Consider the following 24,667-nt stretch of genomic DNA (forward strand, 5'->3'; position numbering starts at 1 on the left):
AAACCAAGATAAGCAGGGGTTGAGGTGTGGCACCCAAACCACATGGAGGAATGCCACCCCTCTGTGTTACCAGGCAATACTAAGTGGTAGATGACTCTCATCAACTGTTGCAATACCACGACTTTGCTTATTAGAGTCTTGAATTGGTGGAACCCATGTTTAACCTCCAGAGCTAAGTTCCGGTCAACCCTTCCCCATCTTTTCCATCATGTAGTATGATAATGACTTTTGAGGTTATGATGAATGTCAAGGAGAGATCCAATCTTCCTTACATTTCGAGGGTACAGCTCTAAAACAGTGTTTGCAGGCTGGCCACTAGTTATTACACCAGACCGAACCTATTGATAACACTAAGGAACTAAAACTACTCGAAGGAACTAAATTGAGGGGCCCATCAAGCTCTCAGCTGCCCACATCAACGCCAGAGCTTGTACTTGGTCATCGTGAAACACAGCGGCAACCCCCAAGGCAGAATGCGCTGGTCCCAAAGGAACTAGTAGTTGTTGGTGACTCTATTGTCAGGGAAACGAGGAACATGCTTTCTAAAAAGGATAGGTGGAACAGAACCAGGGTATGTCTGCCAGGGGCAAAGGTTGATGACGTTGTAGAGCAGATATCATCTTTTAAGGGCACAAAAGGTGATATAGTTGTACACGTTGGCACAAATGATATCAAGAGTAGGAGACCGGCAGAATTGCTTAACAAGTACAGGTCACTGTTGAAAAAAAGCCGTGAAATAGGGTTGAATTTGAAAGTGTCTGCAATTCTGCCCAGACACAATAGGAGGGAGTATATGATGAGAGCCTTGTCGATCAATTCGGCCCTGGAAAGATTGTGCAAGGCTCGAGGGGTAGAATTTTTTTCAGCCTGTACTGTACTTGTTAACAGGAGAGATTGCTTCTACAGGGATGGGATACACTTAAATAGAAAGGGTGCAAGAATATTTGCTGATGCTATCGAGGCAGTGTTACGTGGGTCGGAAAACTGCTAGCTTGGGGGGGGATACTAAGATGAATAGATTAACAGTAGCCACTGGCAGAGGTGAAAGAGATTCTTGCACTGCTTCTATTGGAATGAGCAGAAGCCTGAAAAACAAGATTCAGGATATTTCAGAGACTGCTGGGAGTCATTGCGGTACAAGTAAACACATGGGTTGTGTTAGGGTAGCTAAGAATAGAAATAGGTGCATGTATATTTGCATGTACACCAATGCTAGGAGTTTAGTAAATAAATTTGGTGAATTTGAGGTATTGCCCAAAACATCAAAGGCAGATATTGTTGGGATATCAGAGACTTGGTGTCACACAGATATAAGGAATTCAGAACTGGAATTTGGGGAGTACAACGTCTACAGAAAGGATAGACTGGATAGGAAGGGAGGAGGGGTTATGCTATTAGTTAAGAAATACATAAAATCCAAGGAAGTGAAGCCAGTGGACATCGCTGGACAGTGCAGTATCGAGTCAGTTTGGTGTGACATAAGCATTGGGAGATCAAAATTGAGAGTAGGAGTGTGCTATAGGCCTAATGACTCTGATGAGTATGATAAGAAACTGTACAGGGAAATAGAGTGGGCCAGTAAATCAGAGAGTCTTATAATGGGGGATTTTAATTTCCCAGATATTGACTGGAATTTGTGGGTTGGTCACTCACACACTAGCAAGGCTTTTGTGGATTTATTGGATGATTGTTTTCTACATCAGCATGTTCGGATGGCAACTAGAGGGAGGAATACTCTTGATTTTATCAGCAGTGATTCTTCATGCATTAAGAATCTGCAGATAAATGAACCACTAGGTGGCAGGGATCACATTGTGCTGAAGTGGGATTTACTCAAAGAGGTAACTATCATTAGGGGTAAAGGGAAGGGTTATTGCTTTCGTAAAGGCGACTACGATGGACTGAGACAGTATTTAAATTCTATACAGTGGGACCAACTGATGATGTTACCAACAGCAAATGCAAAATGGGAAGCATTCAAAGAACTTATCTTGGAAGCTACTAGGCTTTACATACCAACTAAGAAATATTGTTCAAGGTTTAGGCCTAAATGGATGTCAGATGAACTGATGAGGCATATGGCAGAGAAAAACATGCATGGGATACATACAAATTAACACATGACACAGAAGCCTATGATAGATACAAGTTGATCTGTAACCAAGTTACAAAGGAGGTTAGGCAGGCGAAAGCAGAGTACGAGAAATCTTTGGCAAGGGATGCAAAGAAAAACAGCAAAGAGTTCTCTACTTATGTAAACTCTAGAAGGAAGTGGATGAATCAGATTGGTCCACTTGATATCGATGGGTCAACTGTTGATAATCCTGCTCAGGTAGGTAACAAACTAAATGAATATTTTGCATCGACATTCACACATGAGGAGTTATTTAGCGAGGGGAAAGCCAGGGGTATATTCAACTGTAGCAGTAAGCTAGAGAATCTTGTAATAACTGAGAGTAAAGTGGAGGAGAAACTGTTGAAGATAAACAGAAGAAAGGCACCCGGGGTGGATGGGATCTATCCAGTTATATTAAAGGAGGCAGCAGAGGAAGTAAGCAAACCCTTAGCCATAATTATGAGAGCTTCCTTGGACTCAGGGGAGGTACCCGCAGACTGGAGTTGTGCAAATGTGACCCCAATTCACAAAGGAGGATCAAAGGCTGACACAAGCAATTATAGACCTGTGAGTTTAACTTCTGTTCCAGGAAAATTAATGGAGGCACTAGTTAAAGAAGCACTGCAGGATCATTTAGACAAGACTTCAGTTATAGCTCGGACACAGCATGGTTTTGTTAAGGGGAAGTCTTGCCTGACCAATTTGATACTATGATGCAGTCACAAAGGAACTGGATGCAGGGAATAACTTTGATATTATATATTTGGATCTTAGAGAGGCTTCTCATACTGTTGCACATGGAAGACTGCTGCACAAATTGAAGCAGTGTGGAATTGGAGGCAAATTGCTGCTATGGATAAAGGGGTGGTTGAGAGGAAAAAGGCAGAGAGTTGTAATCAGTGAACACTGCTCATAGTGGACTAATGTTATTAGTGGAATCCCTTAGGGTTCAGTGTTGAGTCCATTATTGTTTTCTGTATTCATAAATGATATTGATGATGGTATATCAAGCTTAATGTTCAAGTTTGCAGACGATACAAAGGTAGGCAGGGTTATCAAGGACACTACTGACACTATGCTGCTGCAACAGGATCTGGAAAAGTTGAGCAGATGGGCTGAGAGGTGGCAAAAGAAGTTTAACATTGACAAATGTAAAGTACTACACATGGGAAACAGCAACCCCAGAGCAACGTATCAACTCGGTGGTACTACACTGACAGTGGTAGAGAATGAAAGGGACCTGGGGGTGGTTGTGCAGGCAGATATGAAGTTCTCTGAGCAGTGCAGACGGGCTGCAAGAGTAACTCATGGTGTATTGTCAATGATATATAGGAATTTTTCTAGCAGGGTTAAGGAGGTGATTATTCCCTTGTATAAGGCAATGGTCAGGCCACACCTAGAGTACTGTATACAGGTCTGGAGGCCTCATTTCAAGAAGGATGTAGAGCTGCTGGAACGAGTACAGAGAAGGGCAACAAGATTAGTGAATGGAACAAGGGGGTGCTCTTACGAAGAAAGGTTTAAGTTTTGCAAATTACAGTGTCTGGAGACTAGGCACCAGCGAGGTGATCTGATAGAGGTGTATAAAGCATTAAATGGTTTGAGCATGCTCAATGCTGATGGGATTCTTCCTCTCGCTCAGAATAATCGCCTGAGAGGGCATAAATTCAAATTGAGGAAAGACAGATGTAGGATAGACGTGCGGAAATTTGCCTTTAGCCAGCGAGTGGTTGGTTGGTGGAACAGACTTCCATCCCTTGTCGTGGAAATTGATAGCCTAAATAAGTTTAAGGCTCAGCTGGACAGGTATTTTGAACGAACAGAGGGGTGAAGTGGAAGTGTTTTTTTTTTTTTTTTTTTTTTTTTTTAGTTGATGCTGCATAAGCTTGCTTTCTTGCATCAAATGCCTCTACTAATGCTAATGCTACTTTAGGAGGCTTCCGGATCAGTTAGTGTATAATCTTGCTACCTCTACTCTGCCAGATAGTGACAGGAGGGAGTTCGATTAGTGTGTATGTGGGGGGGGGGCATTGTCAACGCCATGGTATGTCAATGATCTTTGTATATTCTTACCATGTGTACGACATATCCAAAAATTTAATTACTTCATACAGCAAGTCCCTCCCCCCCACACACAGTTTTTCTTACTATTGAATACACCATGAATTGTCAAACTAATAGAGTAAGCTTATCTGCGAAAAGATCTAAACCTACCAAACACTTCTTAGTTCATTTCACAAATATACGTAGTCTCAATTCTAATATCAGTGATGTCCATTTCCACTTTCAGTCTGCCAAACCCCATGTACTTTTTCTGACAGAATCTCAGTTATTGGTTGATTCAATTACTGCTCATCTCAGTTGCCCAAATCATTCACCGTGTGATTCCTTGTGCCTCAAAGGTGGTACTTGTGCATATGTCAGTTCCGATAGGTGCCTCCTTAGCCAGGTGGGCAGGAGCAGAAGTGCGTAGCACATGCTTCTTGATTAGACCGGGGTTCGAGCCCGTGAGCCACCAAATATGGAGGATGCGTAAAGGGAATGACCACCACATATCCCCGGAGCAATATGGCCTTAGTTGCTAATGCTCCTAAAAACCAAATAACAACAACTCAGTTCCGATATTCCCTGTCAGAGACTTTGTAATTTCGAATCTCCTCTCTTCGATCTTCTCTGGCTTAAAATCTCTCTACCACGTTGTGTCAAATTCATCTGTTGTCTCTACTGGTCTCCCAACTCCACTAATCACTTGGAGTTCTTTGACTTCCGCTCTTTGTAATTTGACTCTCTCCAGTCCAACTTTCCTAACAGTGAGGTAATTTTCCTTGGTGATTTTAATATTCACTACTACAGCTGGCATCCATTTTCTAGTCACACAGACCCAGCTGGTCGACATGCTGAGGCTTTTTCAGTTACTAATGACCTTGCACAGATTGTACATTTACCTACCAGAATACCAGACAAATCTAACCATACAGCCAACACGCTTGATCTTTTTCTCATAAACAACCCTTCTAAGTATATGGTCAAAGTGAGTGGTCCTTTAGGCACATCAAATCACAACTTGATGATTGTCTCTTCTCCAATGGAGCCTTTATCTCATGGCTATTCCCAACCTCGTGTTGTTTGGCATTACAAGAATGCAAAATGGGATGACATGCGAGATTTCTTTTCCTTGGTCAGATTACTGTTTCAAAACATCTGATGTCAACATTTGCTCAGATTGTGTCAGTGAAATTATTCTTGTAGGAACTGAATCCTTTATCCCAAACTCCAATGTAAAATCTTGTCCTTTATCTAAACCTTGGTTTTCCAATAAATGTGCCAAAGGTGTTCTAGAGAAGAATGTTTCATATCGTAATTGGCTATTTTCCAATTCTTCAGTTTCATTTTCTGCCTACACCAAAGTTCTCCACAATTGTAAAGCAGTTATTATTCAGTGCAAACTAGATTTTGAACAGGCTAAAAGAAGGAAACTTGCTTCTTCCCTAATTGTAGTCGAGCATTGTGGTCTCTTGCCAAAGCTGTTGGCCACAACTTTTGCCCATCTCTGCTCCCACCTCTGTCAAAATCAGATGGTTCTGTTGTCACTTCAGCGGAGGATAAAGCTGACCTGCTAGCAGCCCATTTTTCATCCAACTCATGCATTAATGGTCTTGGTAAAACACCTCCCGCCGTTCCCAACATGCTCCATTCAATGCCTCCTGTGGTCTTCCGTCAAAAGGATGTCAGATGGATTTTGACGAATCTTGATGCTAACAAAGCTCCAGGTCCTGATGGCTTTTCTCGAGTTGTTCTCAAAACCTAGCTCCTCAACTTACTCCTGTTCTTTGCCGCTTTTTTCACTTCCTTATTCCAATGGTATTTTTCCTTCTGCTTGAAACTTTGCTTATATCCTGCCAGTTTCTAAAAAGGGTGACAAATCCCTCCTATCCAATTATCGTCCCATTGCAATTATCGTCCGATTTCTAAGGAAAGCGTAGAATTACTTCTACGCTTTCCTTAGAAAGTGTAGAAGTAATTCTACGCTTTCTAAATTAATGGAGAAATCAATTAACCACCAGCTCTTGAGCTCTAGAAACCTTCCATCAGATCAATGATCGCCAATATGGATTCCGTCAGTTTTGATGCACTGGTGATATTCTGGCTTATGTTACCCATTTATGGACAAATCCAGTGGAAAAGTTCAGTGAAACACAAGCAGTTGCTCTTTACATCTCAAAGGCTTTTGATCACATTTGGCATAAAGGTCTTCTAAACAAGCTTTCATCTTATGGTCTGCCAACTGTTTTTTATAATTGGTTATCCAGTTTTCTGTCTGATCGCTCACTGAGGGTGATGGTAGATGGTTCTGTGTCTTCTAAATTCTCCACTAATGCCGGTGTCCCCCTAGGTTCAGTTCTTTCCCCCACTCTTTTCCTCTTGTATATTAATGACCTTCTTCCATTGACTGGAAATCCTATCCATAGTTTTGTCGATGACAGCACATTGCATTCCACTTTCCATTTTGAGAAATCATGTCTTGCTGAATCAGCTTCAACTTCTCGAAAATCTGCTACCAATTCCTTAAATGCCGATCTTCAGGTAATTCTCCAGTGGGGCAAAGACAACTTAGTTGATTTCAATCCTTCTAAAACTCAGTCTAGTCTTATATCTCGCAAAAAGGATTCTTCTGCTCCTATGCTTATCTTTGGTGGCACTCTCTGATTTCTAGGCAAAATGATATATCTCTTTTGGGGATTATCCCAACTTCTAATCTCTCTTGGCACAAGCACATTACAAATATTGCTTCCTGTTCATCTAAAAAACTTGGTTTGCTCTTTTGCTCTCGACATTACTTTTCTTCCAAACAGCTGTTCTCTCTGTATAAATCGCAAATCTGCCCTGCCATGGAATATTGTTCCCACAACTGGGGTGGTGCCCCCAAAACCTCTCTCAGGTTTCTTGATTCCATATAGAAGAGGGCAGTTAGGTTAATTAATGATTCATCTCTAACAGAGTCTCTCCACTCGCTTTCTCATAGACGTTCTGTTTCTGCTGCATGCCTCTTCTACAGATACTTCCATGGGCACTGTTCTTCTGAATTGGCTTCTATAATTCCTGCTCTCTCTTTGAAAAGTCTTAACCAGCCAGCCAACCAGCACCACCAGCCAACATCCATTTTCTGTCCAACGTTTAACTCACAGAACCAACTTTTCATATTCCTCATTTATTCTTTCAACTGTCGTTTTCTGGAACAACCTTCCGTGATGCGTATTTCCTGAAAATTACAGTCAACAGAAGTTCAAGTCCAATGTCAACAAATATCTTCTTTTGTCTTCTCAACCTCCAACCAAAGCACGGTACTAAGCACTATAGGTTCTAATACCTTTTGTGTTTGGGATTTTCATAAAAATAAAATAAAACACCAATAAAAGCGATAAAATACCAAAGTGTTCAGAGAGATCCACCTTTTTCAACAGTAAAAATTAAGATACAGTACATCCTTAAATATCAGCAGGTGCACTGTTCTCAGCACATGTTTCTACAGGAGCGCGGGCAGGATTCTCCTTATGTGCACTGGAACCGGAAATTGTTTTGGAGCGTGCTAGGTGGAACCGTTCATCCCGTCTGAGAACCACAGCTTCGAAGTGGGGATGAATGAGGACTCTCCTGTCTCTATTAATAGTGTTACTCTGAGAGGAGCAAATTCACAAGCTTTCTAGCCACTTGCCGTCCCAAAATCTGTGTGCCCAGTCAATGATTACAGCTTCGTCAGGAGAGATTTGATGGTTCTATTCCCAAAAATGCTCTGCCACAGCAGAGCTCCCATGATCCGCTATCTTTATTGTGCTGATATGCTCCCCTATATGATCTTTAAATCTACACTTCTTTTCACCGACATAACATTCCCTACAATCTGTTCATTTTATTTCATATACAACCCCACTTACACATATCATAGGTATGTGATCTTCAGCCGTTGGCATAACTGGGTGCAACATCCACCCTGATAGCTGTACATAGCATGTCTAGCAATCACGCAACACCCGAGTTATACACTCAGTTAGGTCCGGATAGTAGGGAATGTATGCGGTGGCAATGGGTGTAAACGGCTCTCTACGTCCATGCCCTGCTTCTTGGATATCTCTGACCCTCTGGGTCGGGTAGCCGCATTTCCTGAGATCTGCTGTGACACGTTTAATTTCTCTTTTCTATCCTCGGAGATGCTGCAGTTTGATTCAGCCCTATCCAGTAATGTCCAAATGACACTGTTCTTGTGATGGTTGGCTTGAACCATATTGTAATGTGTGTATTGGCCCCGACACATGGGTTTCCCTATGTACCAACGCAGAAAGGAAAGGGGAGGTACCCTCTACTTCCACCTCCGAGGTGGGCTGAATAAACATTGAGAAGCTATTGAGAAACCAAGCACCTCATCTCCCCCCCCCCCGTCCAAATAATTGCAAATGTATTGTCAACATATTGTTTCCATGCGTGCATTTATCAAAAATCCTGGACTTGAGCCCATCGCTGTGCCGGGAACCTGCGCTTAGACATTGTGGTTTGAAATGTCATGGTGGTATTTGAGAGACAGCTCCACCCCACTACAAATATCGACAGGGCATAAGACCATATGCTTTACAAATATCATTGTAAAGCATATGGTCTTATGCCCTGTCGATTTTGTGTTAAGTTGCCTTTTGAGGATGATTGTCTGTTGTGTGCTGCTGAGTGGTACCAGAAATTTTTGCTGTATAACTAAGCTATTTATCTCTCTAAAAGGTAATTTTTTAAGGTCACGAGCGTGACCTTAAGGCCATATAAAAGGTCGTGAACATGGTTTGTAAATTGTATTAGTTACCAATTCAAATCATTAAAATGCACAACACTTTCATCGTTATCATATATTCTGTTATAAGAATCAATTTTAAATGTCTTTGTGATATTTTTCTAAAGCACATTTCTGGAGGTCACAACCATAAAACAATTATAAATGGGTAGTAAACTCGATCTTCTTGCATTTGCGGAAATGCCGATAGCTGGAATTATGTGGTTTTTTTATGTTATTATGGTGAAATGTGTTTCCCCTTTACTGAAATCTTCAATCATATAAAAAACATAAATAAATTTTCGGAATCTTCTCTTTGTTCCTTTTTTTTTTAAGCTTCGTAGACTTATTACTCCATGCAAATCATGTTAGTTGCAATTTGTGTGTGCTGTTAAAAAATGCTTATGCATGCAATCTTGAAACATTTCTGAAAAAGACGACTCCTTGTGCAACAAACCAATGAGTGCCGAGCCAATAATGAGTGATCAACAAGTGTGCATTTAGTCAATGATGATGAAGAATAAACATTCTTTAAAATTTTAAATAAATAATTTCTCTATTATTATAATTTGATTGATTTTACAGGCTACGTTTTCATTTCTTTCAATAAATCAATCATTGTTTAAACATAAATTAATTAGCTATCTAATTTCATTGTTGAGAACGTAACCCCTATTTTAACCTTATGTCTGTGGGAAATAAATTCCCTCTTTACGAGCGCGCGCTAGGAATGAATTAACTCGTAAATTCGAGAACTACCTGTATATAAAAATTTCACATTAGTTAAACCTAAGCATACTGAAGAAAGTCAACTAATTTTCTTGTTTGAAACTTTGTATTTATATTAGCATTAGCATTATTAGTAGCAATGCAAGGAAGGAAGCTTATACAGCATCAGCCAAAAAAAAAAAAAAAACTTCCCATTTCACCTATCCATTCTCCCTTAAAGTCTGTCCATTTCTTCCTTGATCTATTTAAGCTGTCAACTTCCACGACAGATGGAAGTTTGTTCCAGCAATAAACTATTAGCTAGCTAAAAGGCAAATTTCTGCCCATCTATATATCTGCACAAATGTCTTTCATCAGTTTGAATTTACCATGATGACTGTGGATAATCAGGTATGTAATCTGAGAAAGAGGAAGAATCCATCAGCATTGAGCTTGCTCAAACCATTGAAAGCCTTGTACACCTCACTCAGATGACCTTGGAGATGTCTAGTCTCCAGACACTGCAGTTTGCAGAACTTAAGAAATTCTTGATAAGAGCAAGCTTTGTTCCCCTCACTAATCTCATTGCCCTTCTCTGTACTTGTTCCAGCAGTTCTATATTCTTCTTAAAATGAGGCCTCCAGACCTGTATGCTGCACTCTGGGTGTGGCCTGACAATTGCCTTATACAAAGTTATAACACCTTCTTATCCCTCCTAGCAAAATTCCTGATGGATCATTGACAAGATCTCATGAGCAGCTTGTATGCACTGCTCTGAAAACTTCATATCTGACTGCACAATTACCCCAGGCCCTTTTCATTCTCCACTAACCTGATTGTAGTACTACACAGTTGATATATTACTCTGGAATTACTCTACCCTTATGCAGTACTTTGCATTTGCCACTTGTCAGCCCATCTGTCTGAATTTTCTAGATCCTGTTACAATAACATACTGTCATTTTGTCATTCACAACCTTGCCAACCTTCCTATCATCTGCAAACGTGGACATTAAACCTAATATATCTTCATCAATATTATTGATAAATATAGAAAACATCAAACGCTGAACCCTTGGGAACTCCATTAATAACATTAGTACACAAAGAGCAATGTCCATTGAATATTTTGGTGGGAGAAGACAGAGAGTCTTCTCCCACAGCAACTTGTCCTTAATGCCACACTGCTCCGATTTGTACTGGTTTCTTTTATGTGCAGCAGTATCTTTCTGAAATCCAAGTATATAATATCAAAATTATATTTTTTTGCATCCAGTTCCTTTATGACCACATAGTATCCAATCAAATTGGTCAGAAAAGATTTCCCCATGCTGTGTCTGAACTATAACTGCAGTCTTGTCTAGATGATCCTGCATTTCTTCTTTAACCAGTGATTCTATTATTTTCCCTGGAACAGAAGTTAAACTAACAGGTCTGTAATTACTCGTGTCACCCTTTGTGAATTGCGGATACATTTGCACATCCTCAGTCAACGGGGACATTTTCTGAATTCAAGGGTACTTTCATAATTATGGCTAAGGGTTTGCTTACTTCCTCTGCCACATCCCTTAATATAATTGAATAGAACCTATTCACCCCAGGTGCCTTTTTATGTTTAACTTCAGCAATTTCTCTTTCACTTTCCTCTGAGTTATTACACAATCAATTATCTGCCTGTTAGAGTTTGATAAACTTCTGACCTCCAGTTCCCTAAAGAATTCCTCATGTGTGAATGTTGATGCAACATCCTAATTCAATTTTTCAGCTACCTGAGCAGGATCATCTAATCGAACCATCGATGCCCTAGGAACTCACATCTGGTGGGTATGGGCTTGGAAAACCCAGGGTCCTGAGCTGGATATCATCATTCTTCTCTTTCTTGCTTTCTTGGTGAATCCCTTCTACTTCTCTCTCTCTCTCTCTCTCTCTCTCTCTCTCTCTCTCTCTCTCTCTCTCTCTCTCTCTCTCTCTCTCTCAGAGTAATGCGATGCGGGAATCTTTTTTTTTTTTTTTTGGCTGGTGCAGCATAAGCCTCAGGCTTCCTTGCACCATATGGTTAATAATAATAATATCCAGTGGACCAATCTGATTCATTCCCTTCCTTCTAGAGTTTACAGGAGAGACCAGCAATATCAACTCCAGTTATTTGTTAATTTCTGATTATATTATTAAATTTAGAAGGTAGTCGACAGCATAGGGAATTATTGATTAAACGATTAAATTGTTGATTTAATTATTGATTAAATATATTGAATGGTGCCATCCACCAAGACTTCACAAAAAAAAAACCATTCCGAGTATCAGTAACTGGCAACTGTGTGTGTGTGTGTGTGTGTGTGTGTGTGTGTGTGTGTGTGTGTGTGTGTGTGTGTGTGTGTGTGTGTGTGTGTGTGTGTGTGTGTGTGTGTGCGTGCGTGCGCATTTGTGTCCCTTGACAGGCCAAAGGAATGCTCTAGCAACACAGTATATATACCTAGCAGAAAACCATGAAACTTATTTATGATTATATATAAATATCATAAAGTAATGTACACTGAAAGGACAGAATTCATGGGATACTTGGTTGCTGGGCAATGTGACGCTGTCACTCCTCTCGCTAGTGAACGAACCCACTGCTTGGCAGTGTATATAGGTACATAGATGTTAATTCGGTGTAAATATGGATAAATATTGTGAGTTAACCGGCTTTGAAAGAAGGATGATAATGAGTGCCCGATGCATGGGTCACTCTACTGCAGTGGTGGTACAGAAATTGCACTATCCCTGTTCAACAGTAACAAGAGTGTATTGGGAATATGCCATTCAGCTTTAACGAGGGAGGTGCCAGAAATGTCTCCACCAAGACCGTCAGGTGCTCATTTGCTGCAGTAGGTTATGTGAGCCGCCTGCCCACCAGAGTCCCATTGCTAACACCTGACACAGGACTCTATGCCTCAGTGGGGTGAAAGAACATCAGCACTGGACCTTGGGTGATTGGAGAAGGGTCTCCTTGTCCGATGAGTCTCATTTCCAGTTATTTTGAGCGGACGGGAGGGTGCATATCTGGTGGAAACCGAATGAAGCTATGCATCCGTCACATCTACAAGGAACTATTCAGGCAGGTGGACAGTCGGTAATGGTTTAGGGCATGTTCAACTGGCACATGTTGGTACCTCTGGTATGTCTAGACAAATCTTTGAATGGTCCAGTTACATGTCCATTCTTGCAGCCCATCTGCATCCCTTCATGATCATTATGGACCCACAGGACAATGCCCCTCTCCACAGAACCATGGTGACTAGAAAATGGTTCGAAGAGCATTCTGCAGATTTTACCCCCATGGAATGGCCTCTCTGTTCTCCGAATATGAAACCTGTGGAGCATCTTTTGGGATGCTATGGAAAGGTCCATTCGAGCTTTGGATCCTCCACTCAACAATGCGATGGAATCATGGACAGAGGTGCAGCAATCATAGATGGAAATACCTATGGAAAACCTTCGTGAACTAGTGGACTCATTGCCTTCCGTGTGACTGCCCTTATCCAAGTAAAAGATGGGCCTACCCGTTACTAAATAGGTATCCCATGATTTCTCTCCACTCAGTGTAATATAGGTAAATTTAATAACTGAACGTATGAATTCAGATAGTAACTTGATTAACTATACATTTTGTGTTTGTTAGCTTATATATATATATATACATACAGGGTATCTCAAAAATATTGGTACAAATGTTTAGGGAAGGTAGGTAACATCTAAAGGAATGTGAATCGCATAGGAACCCATAACCGGAAATGTCACCGTAAGTCGGTACACGGTGCTGTTCATCAGTTTGCGAGACGGAAAATTTCTGGTTTACTCATTCAAGCAGTAGTCGCCGCACGAAGAGCATGCATCGATATACGAACTGTGAGCTGGCAGACATGCACCTAGTTTATGGATTAGCAGAGGGCCCACACAGTGTGCACCCCCATGCGGCACAACATCGCTTCGCAATAAATGTGTGGGCAGGTATGGTCAGTGACTGCTTAGTCAGCCCATACCTGTTACCATCCCGCATGAACTCCGCTAAATATCGGATCTTTCTTGAACAAGTTCTACCAGGGTTACTTGACGATGTTCCAGCAAATGTGAGACGCAACATTTGGTTTCAACATGACGGGGCACCTGCCCATTATGGAAGGTTTGTTCGTGACCATTTGAACCTGTGTTTTGGGCATCGATGAATTGGCCGTGGTGGACCCGTTGCCTGGCCCCACGCTCACCTGATTTATCGAGCCTTCATTTCTTTATGTGGAGGGCCTTCAAATCTATCATGTATGAATCGCCTGTGGAGATGGAAATGGATCTCGTGGCGAGACTTGTCTGCGCTGCTGCTACTGTCAAAGAAACTCCAGGTGTGTTCGACCATGTCCGCCAATCCATGCTGCGTTGGTGTCACGCATGCATCGCATCTCATGGTGGAACCTTCGCGCATCTGTTGCAACATCATGAAATGCATCCATCTCATATTCCATTGTTAATATTATGTCAAATAAATGTTTGCCACTAATTACTGTCTTGTGTCATTTTTGCTTCTTGTGCCTCTGCTACTACTTTCCTGTGACATTTCCGGTTATGGGTTCCTATGCGATTCACATTCCTTTAGATGTTACCTACCTCCCCTAAACGTTTGTACCAATATTTTTGAGACACCCTGTATATGTGTGTGTGTGTGTGTTGTATGTATTGGGCCTATTACATGCACATGCTCTGTATATAATACCTGCCTGTGTTGGAATTGCAGTTGCATGTAGTAGATGATGTAAATGAATAAATAAATATACAAATATTAGCTGAAGTTAAATTTAAAACCAGTTTTTAACATAAATGAAAATTGTTATTTTGCTGATACAAACAAAAAGAGCTTCTGTTGACCTTTATATTTTCAGACAACAACCGAATAAATCCCAGGGCCCATCTGTTGATCAGACACTTTCACATCTTGATCAGTTAAGACAAAACTGTAAACAAACATCATGTAAGTTTTCACTGGATTTCATGATTTTGGCTAAATATCTGTTATCAGTTATTTTTTTTTTTTACACTCACTTCGTTATACACATTGATTAGAATTTACATAGTCTGAATTTTGTTTATTGATTTCATCTTGTATTTTGTGTATATTAATTGCTGTTTTCTGTTTATAGTGTATAGTCATTTGACCTGTTAACAAAAAAAAATTAATCTAAATTAATTTCTGGTTTGAGCAAAGTTTCTTCAGTCTGATATTTGCCATTAACACTTTAAACATTATGGCAAATGGAAATTTTGTATTAACAAACAAAATTCTTTGTAAAATCCAACTAAACACAAACATTAAATGAAACTTTAATAAAATATATAAACTAAAAATGATAAATATGAAAATAGATAAAAATCAATTAATAATTGATAAAATAAAATGGCAAAAGTGATGAAAATACACAGATTCAATAGCCTTCTTGGTTTATGCCTTTTTTATCAGCTGTACAAAAAGCAACACATATTAGCTTAAATATCATGGCTGTCATGTGACAAAAATTGCTATGGCACAACAGTGCTCAGGGAAGGAAGAAAGAAAGAGGCAGGGAGTGGGGGTAAGTGGGGGAGTAAAAAGAAGTAATTAATATCTGACAGCAAAATATGATGTGCATTAGAAGTTAAGTATAAAGCATACTAACACTCATATTGCAGAAATGTTAACTCCCTCTTATCAGCTATAACAGGTAAGTATCCAGTTGACCTTTGAATTTATTCAAACTGTAAGCCTCAATTACCTGCGAGGGCAACTTGTTCCAGCTGTCAACAACTCATTGGCTAAAAGAAAACTTCCTGCAATCTAATCTAAACTTCAAGCCCTGTAATTTGAATTTATGACCCCCTCATTCTAGAATTCTTTAGAATAGTGAGAATTCCACCTTCGTTATTTTACTAATCCCTCTCAGAGTCTTATAAACCTCAATCGGGTCACCTGTGAGGTGGCTGGTTGCCAAGCTCTGTTGCCCACATAATCGGGGTCTTTCCTCATACAGCCGTCCTTCCAATCTCACCATTCGAGTTGCTCACCTTTAGTCCCTTTCAAGAAACTCAATGTCTTTTTTCAGATGAAGTCTCCATACTTGAACAAAGTACTCCAAATGTGGTCTTACAATTGCCTTATAAATACTATAGCACAACAGTGCTCACGAAAGAAAAAAAAAAAAGAAAGAAAGGAGCAGGGAGTCTCCACAATCAAAATATGGAACATATCAAGCTATGAATGCTAAATGAACATATCAAGCTATGAATGACTGTAAATTGTGTGAACAGTCAGCCATCTCAGCATAGGGTTAGACTTGTAATGCCGCTTACACCAGTAATGCTCTGCCCAAGCAGAATGAGCAAAATTGATGGGCCAGTAGCCCCTCCATATTTCATATGGTCTTCCAGTTTCCCACCCACCTTAACAACATAATAACAAACCCCATGTATAACTTTTATTGATGAACAAAACCACTCTTTATAAGCGAAGGACGAAGTGTCTTCACATTATTAATAATGGATTTCAGCTTCCTGCCAGGGAGTTGCACACATGAAAAATTCTGGCAAGCTGCTCAGAAACATCTGCATAGTGGGAGATATAAGTAATGAACAAAAAAAAGTCAGTGTCATGGGATAGAGGACCTCATGCATCATTACAAGCCTGCAGCTCAAGCCTATCCAGAAGAAGGATATATACATATCTAATCAGGTTTGCAATTGCAGATAGGATGCCTAGGACCATTTTCAAACCTATAGTTGGTAAATTGACACACACATGCTTCCTAAAAATAGAAGTCTTTAGGTGTGAGCCTTAAGACATTTTGCAGTACAATAACTGGAAAAGAAATTTTAACAATCTCCACTTTCATGGTAAATTGTGAAAGATAATTTATAAAGCAGAGGTGGAACAGCAGTTCCAACCTCTGAGGGATGACTGCAATCACATTATCAGTATGCTGCTGCATGGTCATATGGCAGAACTGACAAGGGTACTCATAGTCATACCATGAATTTGTTGGTGTAAATAGTCATTAAACAATCATACCCCTAGCTAGACAAAAGCCTAAAGCAGCACCCATATATCTTCTGTAGAAAAGAACTTTGCACTTATGTTTAACTTATCAGAGTACAGTTGTGGGTGCTCCTGTCAGTTCTGTCTTAGACAATGTAATTGTGGAAGAACTGGAAACAAACATAGTTTTAACTCTGTAGGTTCTTGTCTGTTGCTCTGGCAGCATTATATTTATGATAGATTTACAATGATCCCTCAGGGGATGGATCTGTTGCTCCTCCACTATCTCATATCTCTTTCCTCCCACATCAAATTCACCATGAAACTGGGGATACATCATGTTCTCATTTTCTAGATATTGTAGTGCAGTGTGAGAGTTCAAGCCTTCAGACTTTGGTTTTTTAGGAAGCTTACATGGTGTAGGTCTCTTGGGAACCTTCACAGCTGATGTCCTGTTTAATTGAGTGTAGTGACATTCCCATTAGTTTTGTCAAAATTATGCAAGGAAGCAAGCTTATGCACTATTGGTCAAAGAAAAAAATAATCTTTTTATCCACTTCATTTGTACATTCATTCTAATAATTTTTCTTTTTCCTTTAGCCAACAATTTATTCCAACAATCATTTATTCTTTAGCCAAAGGCAAAATTTCCACTTGTAGTTGAGTGATTAGCACAGGAGTGCTTAGCACATGCATTTGAGATGACCGTGGTTCAAGATCATCTGACCATTAAATACAGTTAATGATATGTTAATTGTTAAAAAAATGTATATATTTTTTCCCCTCCTGCATATTTACTAATAATATTAGTTATAATATTATTAGTACTGGTGGTTGTAATGAAGTACGATGAAAACTTTTTTTTTTTTTTTTTTTGTTATTTTAATTCATATCCCTCCCTCCCCTGTGTCATCTCAGAAAGATTTAAGTTCCATTAACATTTCTTTCACCTGTGTCAAAGTAAAATGAATGAATGCTAATGGTATTTATTTATTTCATTCTGAAATGGTGACCTCACTGAGGTGTTTAATCCTTAAAAACTTCAGATAAGTCACCATGCAGATACCTAATTTCCAGATGTGATTTACAGAACCTTAATCTTTCTTTGTAAAATACTCTTCTTTTTTTTTTTTTTTTTTTTGTCTCCAGATAGGCACATTGCACTTCTCTGCATCATCTTTCTAACAAATCTTCATATTTTATAAAATAAAGTTTCCAAACTTATGTGCAATATTCAAGGTGTGGCCTAACCAGTTCTTTCTACAGTTGGTTTTTAGAAAACACAGCCTGCTGCACAAAGTTCCTATATATCATTTTCAGTCTCCATTGATAGAGCTTCATGAGATGTTCTCATGGCCTGTCTGCACTGCTCAAAAATTCGTATCAGAATGTGTAGTTACCTCTAGGTCTTTTTCATTATCAATTACTTTGAATTTGACTATATGTTATTCTAGGATAACTGGTTGAGGGGGAGAAGACAGAGAGTGGTAATCAATGGACACTGCTCATCGTGGACTAATGTTATTAGTGGAGTCCCTCAGGGCTCAGTGTTGGGTCCATTATTGTTTTCTGTATTTATAAATGATATTGATGATGGTATATCAAGCTTAATGTCCAAGTTTGCAGACGATACAAAGGTTGGCAGGGTTGTCAAGGACACTACTGACACTATGCTGCTGCAACAGGATCTGGAAAGGTTGAGCAGATGGGCTGAGAGGTGGCAAATGAAGTTTAACATTGACAAATGTAAAGTACTACACATGGGAAACAGCAACCCCAGAGCAAAGTATCAACTTTGTGGTACTACACTGACAGTGGTAGAGAATGAAAGGGACTTGGGGGTGGTTGTGCAGGCAGATATGAAGTTCTCTGAGCAGTGCAGACGGGCTTCAAGAGTAGCTCATGGAGTATTGTCAGTGATATACAGGAATTTTTCCAGCAGGGATAAGGAGGTGATTATTCCCTTGTATAAGGCAATGGTTAGGCCACACCTAGAGTACTGTATACAGGTCTGGAGGCCTCATTTCAAGAAGGATGTAGAGCTGCTGAAACGAGTACAGAGAAGGGCAACAAGATTAGTGAATGGAACAAAGGGGTGCTCTTACGAAGAAAGGCTTAATTTTTGCAAATTACAGTGTCTGGAGACTCGGCACCAGCGAGGTGATCTGATAAGGTGTATAAAGCCTTCAATGGTTTGAGCATGCTCAATGCTGATGGGATTCTTCCTCTAGTTCAGAATAATCACCTGAGAGGGCATAAATTCAAATTGAGGAAAGACAGATGTAGGATAGATGTGCGGAAATTTGCCTTTAGCCAGTGGGTAGTTGGTTGCTGGAACAAACATCCATCCCTTGTTGTGGAAGTTGATAGCCTAAATAAATTTAAAGCTCAGCTGGACAGGTATTTCGAACGAACGGAGGAGTGAAGTGGAATTTTTTTTTTTTTCCTTTGGCTGATGCTGCATAAGCTTGCTTTCTTGCATCATATGCCTCTACTAATGCTAATGCTAACATAACCTATGAAGTTTGGCTTTCCACAGAGAATAGTTAGTTAGTTAGTTATTTGGTTTTTATCAGCATTAGCAACTAAGGCCATACTGCTCCGGGATATGCGGTGGTTATTCCCAGACCTTTCCGCATCCTCCATATTTGGTGGTGACGGGCTCAAACACCGGTCTAATCAAGAAGCGTGTGCTACGCACTGCTGGTCCTTCCCATCTGGCTATGGAGGCGCCTCCACGGAGAATGGTAGCAGCATAGCTACCTGAGGAATCCCTGCTATTATAGATCTAGATAATCTTTTTTTTTTTTTTTTTTTCTTTTTTTGTCAGATTACAAGTTTGGCATTCTTTTTTTGTAAATAGGAATGTTAAGAATTTCATGATGTCATCTTGTATTAAAATAATGCACAAGAAGTAGAGTAACCTGAGGTTGGTTACTTGAGGTTGGTCCTTGAGGTTGTCACAGACATTCTCTCAGATATGCCAGACAAGCTGTACTTGCTACCTGGGAGTCTAAAACGCTGATGGAACTGATATTCGGGTGACACTCAAGTCAAGTGGACCCAATTTCGGAGAAGTCCGGACGGTCTGTGACAACCAAATCCTCTGCTTGCACCTTCACGATGGTGGGACTGTTAGTAATCCTGGGTATAACCTCCATGCACAAGCACATGGTGGGTGACCACCCAGGTGTGAACCAACGAAAGCAGGGGTCGAGGTGTGGCGCCCACACCACATGGAGGAATGCCGCCCCTCTATGTTACCAGGCAGTACTAGGTGGTAGATGACTCTCATCAACCGGCGAAATACCACCACTTTGCTTATTGGAGGCTTGAAGTGGTGGAACCCATGTTTAGTCTCTAGAGCTAAGTTCCGGTCAACCCTTCCCTATCTCTTCCATCATGCAGTATGATTGATGACTTTTGAGGTTATGATGAACGTTGTGGCGAGATCCAATATTCCTTACATTTCGAGGGTACAGCTCTAAAACGGTTTTCGCAGGCCGGCCGCTAGTTAGTACACCGGACCGAACCTATTGGTAACTCTCTAGGAGGCTTCCGGATCAGCTAGTGTATAATCTTGCTACCTCTACTCTGCCAGATAGTGACTGGAGGGAGTCCGAGTAGTGTGTATGCGGGGAGCATTGTCGAGGCCACGTTATGTCAAGGATCTGGGTATATTCTTCCCACATGTACGCCATATCCAAAAATTTCATTACTTCATACAGCATGTCCCACCCACTTTTTCTTACTATTGAATACACCATGAATTGTCAAACTAATAGAACAAGCTTATCTGCGAAAAGATCTAAACCTCCCAAGGATTTCCTAATTCATTTCACAAATATACGTGGTCTCAATTCTAATCTCAACGATGTCCATTTCCACTTGCAGTCTGCCAAACCCCATGTACTTTTTCTGACAGAATCTCAGTTATCGGTTGATTCAACTACTGTTCATCTCAGATGCCCAAATTATTCGCTGTATGATTCCTTTCGCCTCAAAGGTGGTACTTGTGCATATGTCCGTTCTGATATTCCCTGTCAGAGACTTGGCAATTTGGAATCTCCACTCTTTGATCTTCTCTGGCTTAAAATCTCTCTACCTCATTGTGTCAAATTCATCTGTTGTCTCTACCGTTCTCCCAACTCCACTAATCACTTGGAGCTCTTTGACTTCCTCTCGTTGCAACTTGACTTTCTCCAGTCCAACTTTCCTAACAGTGAGGTAATTTTCCTTGGTGATTTTAATGTTCACAACTCCAGCTGGCTTCCGTTTTCTAGTCACACCGACCCAGCAGGTCGAGATGCTGAGGCTTTTGCAATTACTAATGACCTAGCACAGATTGTTCATTTACCTACAAGAATACCGGACAATCCGAATCATACAGCCAATACGCTTGATCTTTTTCTCACAAACAACCCTTCTAAGTACACGGTCGAAGTGAGAGGTCCTTTAGGCACTTCAGATCACAACTTGGTGATTGTCTCTTCTCCAATGGAACCTTTATCTCATGGCTATTCCCAACCTCGTGTTGTTTGGCATTACAAGAATGCAAAATGGGATGACCTGCGAGACTTCTTTTCTTCTTTTCCTTGGTCGGATTACTGTTTCAAAACTCCTGATGTCAACGTTTGCTCAGATCGTGTCAGTGAAATTATTCTTGCAGGAATGGAATCCTTTATCCCACACTCCACTTTAAAATCTCGTCCTTTATCTAAACCTTGGTTTTCCAATAAATGTGCTAAGGCTGTTCAAGAGAAGAATGTTGCCTATCGTAATTGGCTTGTTTCTAATTCTTCAGTTTCATTTTCTGCCTACACCAAAGCTCGCAACAATTGTAAAGCAGTTATTAATCAGTCCAAACTAGAGTTTGAACAGGCTAAGAGTAGAAAACTTGCTTCTTGCCCTAATGGTAGCCGAGCATTCTGGTCTCTTGCCAAAGCTATTGGCCGCAACTTTTGCCCATCTCTGCTCCCACCTCTGTCCAAACCAGATGGTTCTGTTGTCACTTCAGCCAAGGATAAAGCTGACCTGCTAGCATCCCATTTTTCTTCCAGCTCATGTATTAATGAACTTGGTAAAACACCTCCCACCATTCCCAACACGGTCCATTCAATGCCTCCTGTGGTCTTCCGTCAAAAGGATATCAGAAGGATTTTGATGAATCTTGATGCTAAGAAAGCTCCAGGTCCTGATGGTATTTCTCCACTTGTTCTCAAAATCTGTGCTCCTGAACTTACTCCTATTCTTTGCCGCCTTTTTTCACTTTCTTATTCCAAAGGTGTTTTTCCTTCTGCTTGGAAATTTGCTCATATCCAGCCAGTTCCTAAAAAGGGTGACAAATCCCTCCCATCCAATTATCGTCCCATTGCAATTACTTCTACTCTTTCTAAAGTAATGGAGAAATCAATTAACCGCCAACTCTTAAACTACCTAGAAACCTTCCGTCTGATCAACGATCGCCAGTATGGATTCCGTCGGTGTCGATCCACTGGTGATATTCTGGCTTATGTTACCCATTTATGGACTACTTCAATGGAAAGGTTCGGTGAAACACAAGCAGTTGCTCTTGACATCTCAAAGGCTTTCGATCGTGTTTGGCATAAAGGTCTTCTAAACAAGCTTCCATCTTATGGTTTGCCAACTGTTTTTAGTAATTGGTTATCCAGTTTTCTCTCTGATCGCTCACTGAGGGTGATGGTAGATGGCTCTCTGTCTTCTAACTTCTCCACTAATGCCGGTGTCCCCCAAGGTTCAGTTCTTTCCCCCACTCTTTTCCTCTTGTATATCAATGACCTTCTTCCATTGACTGGAAATCCTATCCATAGTTTTGCCGATGATAGCACATTGCATTCAACTTTCCATTTTGAGAAACCTTGCCCTGCTCAATCAGCTTCAACTTCTCGAAAATCTGCTACCAATTCCTTAAATGCCGATCTTCAGGTAATTCTCCAGTGGGGCAAAGACAACTTAGTTGATTTCAACCCTTCTAAAACTCAGTCTTGTCTTATATCTCGCAAAAAGGATTCTTCTGCTCCTATGCTTATCTTTAGTGACACTCCAATTTCTAGGCAAAAGGATATATCTCTTTTGGGGATTACCCTGACTTCTAATCTCTCTTGGCACAAGCACATTACAAATATTGCTTCCTCTGCATCTAAAAAACTTGGTTTTCTCTTTCGCTCTCGGCGTTACTTTTCTTCCAAACAGCTGCTCACTCTGTATAAATCGCAAATCCGCCCTGCCATGGAATATTGTTCCCACATTTGGGGTGGTGCCCCCAAAACCTCTCTCAGGCTTCTTGATTCCATTCAGAAGAGGGCAGTTAGGTTAATTAATGATTCATCTCTAACAGAGTCTCTCCACTCGCTTTCTCATAGACGTACTGTTTCTGCTGCATGCCTCTTCTACAGATATTTCCATGGGCACTGTTCTTCTGAATTGGCTTCTATAATTCCCGCTCTCTCTTTCAAAACAGTCCGAACACGTGCCGCCACCAGCCAACATCCATTTACTGTCCAACTTCAAACCCACAGAACCAACTTTTCATCTTCCTCATTTATTCATTCAACTGCCGTTTTCTGGAACAACCTTCCTTCATACGTATTTCCTGAAAATTACAATCTACAGAAGTTCAAGTCCAATGTCAACAAATATCTTCTTTCGTCTTCTCAACCTCCAACCCATGCACGGTACTAAGTACTATAGGTTCTAATACCTCTCGTGTTTGGGGTTCACATAAAAAAAAAAAAAAAAAAAAAACCGTGGGATATCCACCTACAGCACTGATGTCCATCCAGATAGGTGATTGCCAGTTCATTTGCTTCAAAAAGCATTGATAAAATTATATAAGAAATAAATAAATTTCCTTTGATGTTTCATATAGCCACGATGGATAGATGTATTTACAACTTCTTTGTAACTATTTTATTGCAAGTCATGCACCTGACCAGCATTAAGCAATGTGTCACAAGGATGTATTCAGGGTGTGGTTATTTAAGTTATTAACCTGCCCACCCTTCCCTCTAAAATTTGAGGTATTGCTCAAAGCATCAAAGGCGGATATTGTTGGGATATCAGAGACGTGGTGTCACACAGATATAAGGAATGCAGAACTGGAATTTGGGGAGTACCACGTCTACAGAAAGGATAGACAGGATAGGAAGGGAGGAGGAGTTATGCTATTAGTTAAGAAACACATAAAATTCAAGGAAGTGAAGCCAGTCGACATTGCTGGATAGTGCAGTGTCGAGTCAGTTTGGTGTGACATAAGCATTAGAAGATCAAAATTGAGAGTAGGAGTGTGCTATAGGCCTAATGACTCTGATGAGTATAATAAGAAACAGTACAGGGAAATAGAGTGGGCCAGTAAATCAGAGAGTCTTATAATGGGGGATTTTAATTTCCCAGATATTGACTGGAATTTGTGGGTTGGTCACCAACACACTAGCAAGGCTTTTGTGGATTTATTGGATGATTGTTTTCTACATCAGCATGTTCGGATGGCAACTAGAGGGAGTAATACTCTTGATTTGATTATCAGTAGTGATTCTTCATTCATTAAGACTCTGCAGATAGAGGAACCAACAGGTGGCAGTGATCACAGTGTGATGAAGTGGGATTAACTCAAAGAGGTAACTACCATCAGGGGTAAAGGGAAGGGTTATTGCTTTCGTAAAGGCGACTATGATGGTCCGAGACAGTATTTAAATTCTATACAGTGGGACCAACTGATGATGTTACCACAGCAAATTCAAAATGGGAAGCATTCAAAGAACTTATCTTGGAAGCTACTAGGCTTTACATACCAACTAAGAAATATTGTTCAAGGTTTAGGCCTAAATGGATGTCAGATGAACTAATGGGACATATGGCAGAGAAGGAAAATGTGTGGGATACATACAAATTAACAAGTGACACTGAAGCCTATGATAGATACAAGTTGATGTGTAACCAAGTTACAAAGCAGGTTAGGCAGACGAAGGCAGATTACGAG

General features: G+C 40.4%; 1 protein-coding gene across 2 annotated transcripts in view; it reads left to right on the top strand.

Moving 5' to 3' along the window:
• IntS3 (integrator complex subunit 3) overlaps window positions 1-24,667 on the top strand; it is a 1,056,838-nt gene that overhangs the window by 944,438 nt on the left and 87,733 nt on the right. For both annotated transcript variants that reach the window (XM_090368499.1, XM_090368500.1), the window contains one exon: window positions 14,546-14,634. In XM_090368499.1, coding sequence (XP_090224625.1) covers window positions 14,546-14,634 — 89 coding nt within the window. The remainder of the gene's footprint in view (window positions 1-14,545; window positions 14,635-24,667) is intronic.

The sequence above is a fragment of the Mastigoproctus giganteus genome, chromosome 2 (genome assembly GCF_048544385.1).
Source record: "Mastigoproctus giganteus isolate SK-2022 chromosome 2, ASM4854438v1, whole genome shotgun sequence".
Classification (NCBI taxonomy): domain Eukaryota; kingdom Metazoa; phylum Arthropoda; class Arachnida; order Uropygi; family Thelyphonidae; genus Mastigoproctus; species Mastigoproctus giganteus.